Consider the following 3485-nt stretch of genomic DNA (forward strand, 5'->3'; position numbering starts at 1 on the left):
AGCTTGTTGGGTTTTACCCAAAGTTTTGAATACCGTATTGGAAGCCGTACCGGTCAAGGCACTGGAATGAAATATTTCGGTACCGGTACCGTTTCGTGTACCGTTCCGGCATAATATTTCGGTCACGATACCATTTCAGTACCGGTACCGTACCGTACCGGTACCGTTTTGTATACCGTTTGGGAATAATTTAAACCTGGATAAATTATATATATACAAGCATTAACTGTATTCCAAAATAACAACAAAATAAGTCAAACTTAATATTCTCAATGCAAGTCTTAAGTTTTAAGTTACAACTAACATAAAGTTATAAATACCAATATTATCATGATAAAATCAGTAACTTCACTACGTCATCAAAGATGATCATCCTCATCAAAAAGACAATAAGGATCAGGATTCGACATGTGAATCAAAATATTTTCATCAACGTCATCTCCGTCATCAACATCAACACCAATATTATAATTGTCTTCCTCATTTAGTGAGGCCAATGGCTCCTCAATACTTGCCTAATCCAAATCTTCTCCATCAAGAAGCTCAGATTCTTCACCTACCCATTCTTCCATCAAATCAATGTTTTCAAGATTGATTGGATCTAAAGCATCTCTTCCCTTTTTTATGCTCCTGTCAAAATAAAATCAAACATAAGTGAAAATGTTATATATTTTTCAACAGTGAAAACATTAGTATTAAAAAAATTTACCTCTCTCAGCTTCAAGTTATAACGAACAAATACTAAGTCATTCAAACGTTTATGCACTAATCTATTTCTCTTCTTCGAATGAATAAAATCAAATGTGCTCCAGTTTCTCTCACATCCAGTTGCACTACAACATTGACTTAGTACTCGAACAGCAAACCTTTGAAGCGTTGGAACCTCGCAACCAAATTGGATCCACCATGCAACTATAATAATAATACAATTATAAATTATTAATTAAATACAAGTAAAAATAAAATAAGATAAAATTTAAAGTACAAAGTCACACTATTTAACAAATGATATTGATAAATGATAATACCTGGATTAATCTTATCACGCTGGTGGATTGCTAAAGAATGTCCAAACTCACCTATTGCATTCTTATACAAGTCAAGTTCTGCAATGATCTTGTCTTGATTATCGGGATCAAGTTCCATTTTCATAACACAGCTGTTGAAGCCTCTTATAACTTCATTTTTATTTTTAAAATTGGGGCTATAGTAAATTCCAGGGTTAAGAAAACAACCCGCTGCATGTAATGGACTGTGAAGCTGCCTATCCCATCTGGAATCAATGATCCTGGTGAATGGACTGAATAAACTGACTTTGTTATTGCATCTTGCTTTTATGTTCTCTTTGGCTCTTTCAATTGCATCATACAAGTATCCCATTGCAGGCTTCTCATCCCCGTCAACAAGTCGTAGAACACGAACCAAAGGTTCACTAACTTTAACAATGAATTGACATTGAACCCAAAACTCTTTATCTTCTAAAACAATCTCAGTTATCTCTTTCCCTATGCTGCTCTTAGAATGATTTGATGCAATCCATTTATCACAAGTAAACATTTGTCTGAGTTCTTTCTTAAACAAGAGCAAACATTGGATACTTAAAAAATTTGTCGCAAATCTTGTAACTGCAGGACGACACAAATCATGACCTTTGGTAAAGTCTTTTCTCATCAATGCCAAAACCCAGCCATGGTTATAGATGAATTTTGTTATCTTTTTTGCCTTTTTTATGGTATCATCAATAAGGGGAAAATATCTTGGATCAGAAAAATTCTCCAACATTAAATCTATGCAATGAGCTGCACATGGGCACCAGTAGAAAGAGCCATACTTCTGTTGTAACTTTTTTCCTGCAGCTTTATAACTTGCATCATTGTCCGTTATGAACTGCACAAGATTCTCAGCTCCAATTTCTTGAACAACCTCATCAAAGATATTAAACAATGTTTCAGCATCTTTTCTAAGACCAGATGTATCAACAGACTTCAAAAACATTGTACATTTCGGACAATAAACAAGAAAGTTGATTATTGATTGTTGCTTCTGGTTTGTCCAACCATCTGCCATTAGTGAACAACCGGTCTCATTCCAAATCTTCTTAATTTGTTGCAAATAATCTTGAACCTCATTCACAGCCATTTTTAACAAATTTCCTCTCAACTCATATAAAGATGGGCCTTTGAATCCTGGCCCAATGGCAGTCATGGCATCGATAGCTGGTTGATAAAACTTAGATTGAGCAGCATTAAAAGGCAGATTAGCATCATACCACCAGCGTACTACAGCCATCTTTGCTTTTACAATCATCTCATTTGAACACATAGAACTCTTAATTGAAGGTTGGGCCCCAGGAGTTGTTCTTGGAGCAAAAAATCTACTCAATCCCCCCACTGACTCTCCAGTTCCAAATTCTTTCGACTTCCCCTTACCTTTTGAAAGTTGAGACTGTCCCTCCATACTATTACGATCGTCAATATCATCAGATGTTAAATCTATATCGCCTCCAATCTCTGACCTTATTCTCCTTCTCTTCTCTTTGCTTTTTTTCATTTCATTAAGCAACTCCTTCATTTGTCATTTTACATCTTCAGACACATTTTTACATGCTTCTACATCGCCTGGAATTCCAGCTAGATGATGCTTCAACCGAGTGATCCCACCACCTCTAATTATTTTATTACAATATAAACATTCAGTATTATTTCTTACCCCTGGCACAGCACGTGCATGGGCCCATGCTGGATCTTCTGATCTTACAGGAGCAAGTGTTGGAGTTGAAGTTATACCACCAGTTGATTGACAACTAGACATTTATAACTATTAAAGTATAACAAATTAACACTTATAAGTAAGTCATTAAGAGGAAACTCATCAAATCTAAACTACTTATGCAATATAATCAAAAACATTTATAAGAATAAAAAATAAAAACAAACATCTATAAAAATATAATCTAAAACATCATCTATAAGAATACAAACAAACATCTATCAAAATATAATCTAAAACATCTATAAAAATATAATCTAAAACATCTATCAAAATAAAAACAAACATCTATAAAAATATAATCTAAAACATCATCTATAAAAATACAAACAAACATCTATCAAAATATAATCTAAAACATCTATCAAAATATAATCTAAAACATCTATAAAAATACAAACAAACATCTATCAAAATATAATCTAAAACATCTATCAAAATAAAAACAAACATCTATAACAATATAATCTAAAACATCTATAAAAATACAAACAAACATCTATAAAAATATAATCTAAAATATCTATAAAAATATAATCTAAAACATCTATCAAAATAAAAACAAACATCTATAAAAATATAATCTAAAACATCTATAAAAATACAAACAAACATCTATAAAAATATAATCTAAAACATCTATCAAAATAAAAACAAACATCTATAACAATATAATCTAAAACATGTATAAAAATACAAACAAACATCTATCAAAA

General features: G+C 32.1%; 1 protein-coding gene across 1 annotated transcript; it reads right to left on the bottom strand.

Annotated features, from left to right (window-relative positions):
• Positions 1-515: 515 nt before the first annotated feature.
• Positions 516-2811, bottom strand: LOC109017820. The gene is made up of 3 exons (XM_035692522.1): positions 2710-2811; positions 1029-2565; positions 516-556 (listed from the first exon to the last, which is right to left on the bottom strand). Exons 1-3 carry the CDS (start codon positions 2809-2811, stop codon positions 516-518), a joined length of 1680 nt encoding a protein of 559 aa, XP_035548415.1.
• Between the last annotated feature and the right edge of the window lie 674 nt (positions 2812-3485).

Source organism: Juglans regia, chromosome 7, assembly GCF_001411555.2.
Source record: "Juglans regia cultivar Chandler chromosome 7, Walnut 2.0, whole genome shotgun sequence".
NCBI classification, from domain to species: Eukaryota; Viridiplantae; Streptophyta; class Magnoliopsida; order Fagales; family Juglandaceae; genus Juglans; species Juglans regia.

Coding starts and splice junctions, on each gene's coding strand:
- LOC109017820 (XM_035692522.1), bottom strand. CDS start 2,811: ATGTCTAGTTGTCAATCAACTGGTGGTATAACTTCAACTCCAACACTT. Junction 2,566..2,709: donor ATGCACGTGCTGTGCCAGGG/GTAAGAAATAAT, acceptor TGACAAATGAAG/GAGTTGCTTAATGAAATGAA. Junction 557..1,028: donor GCGTGATAAGATTAATCCAG/GTATTATCATTT, acceptor AAGAATGGGTAG/GTGAAGAATCTGAGCTTCTT.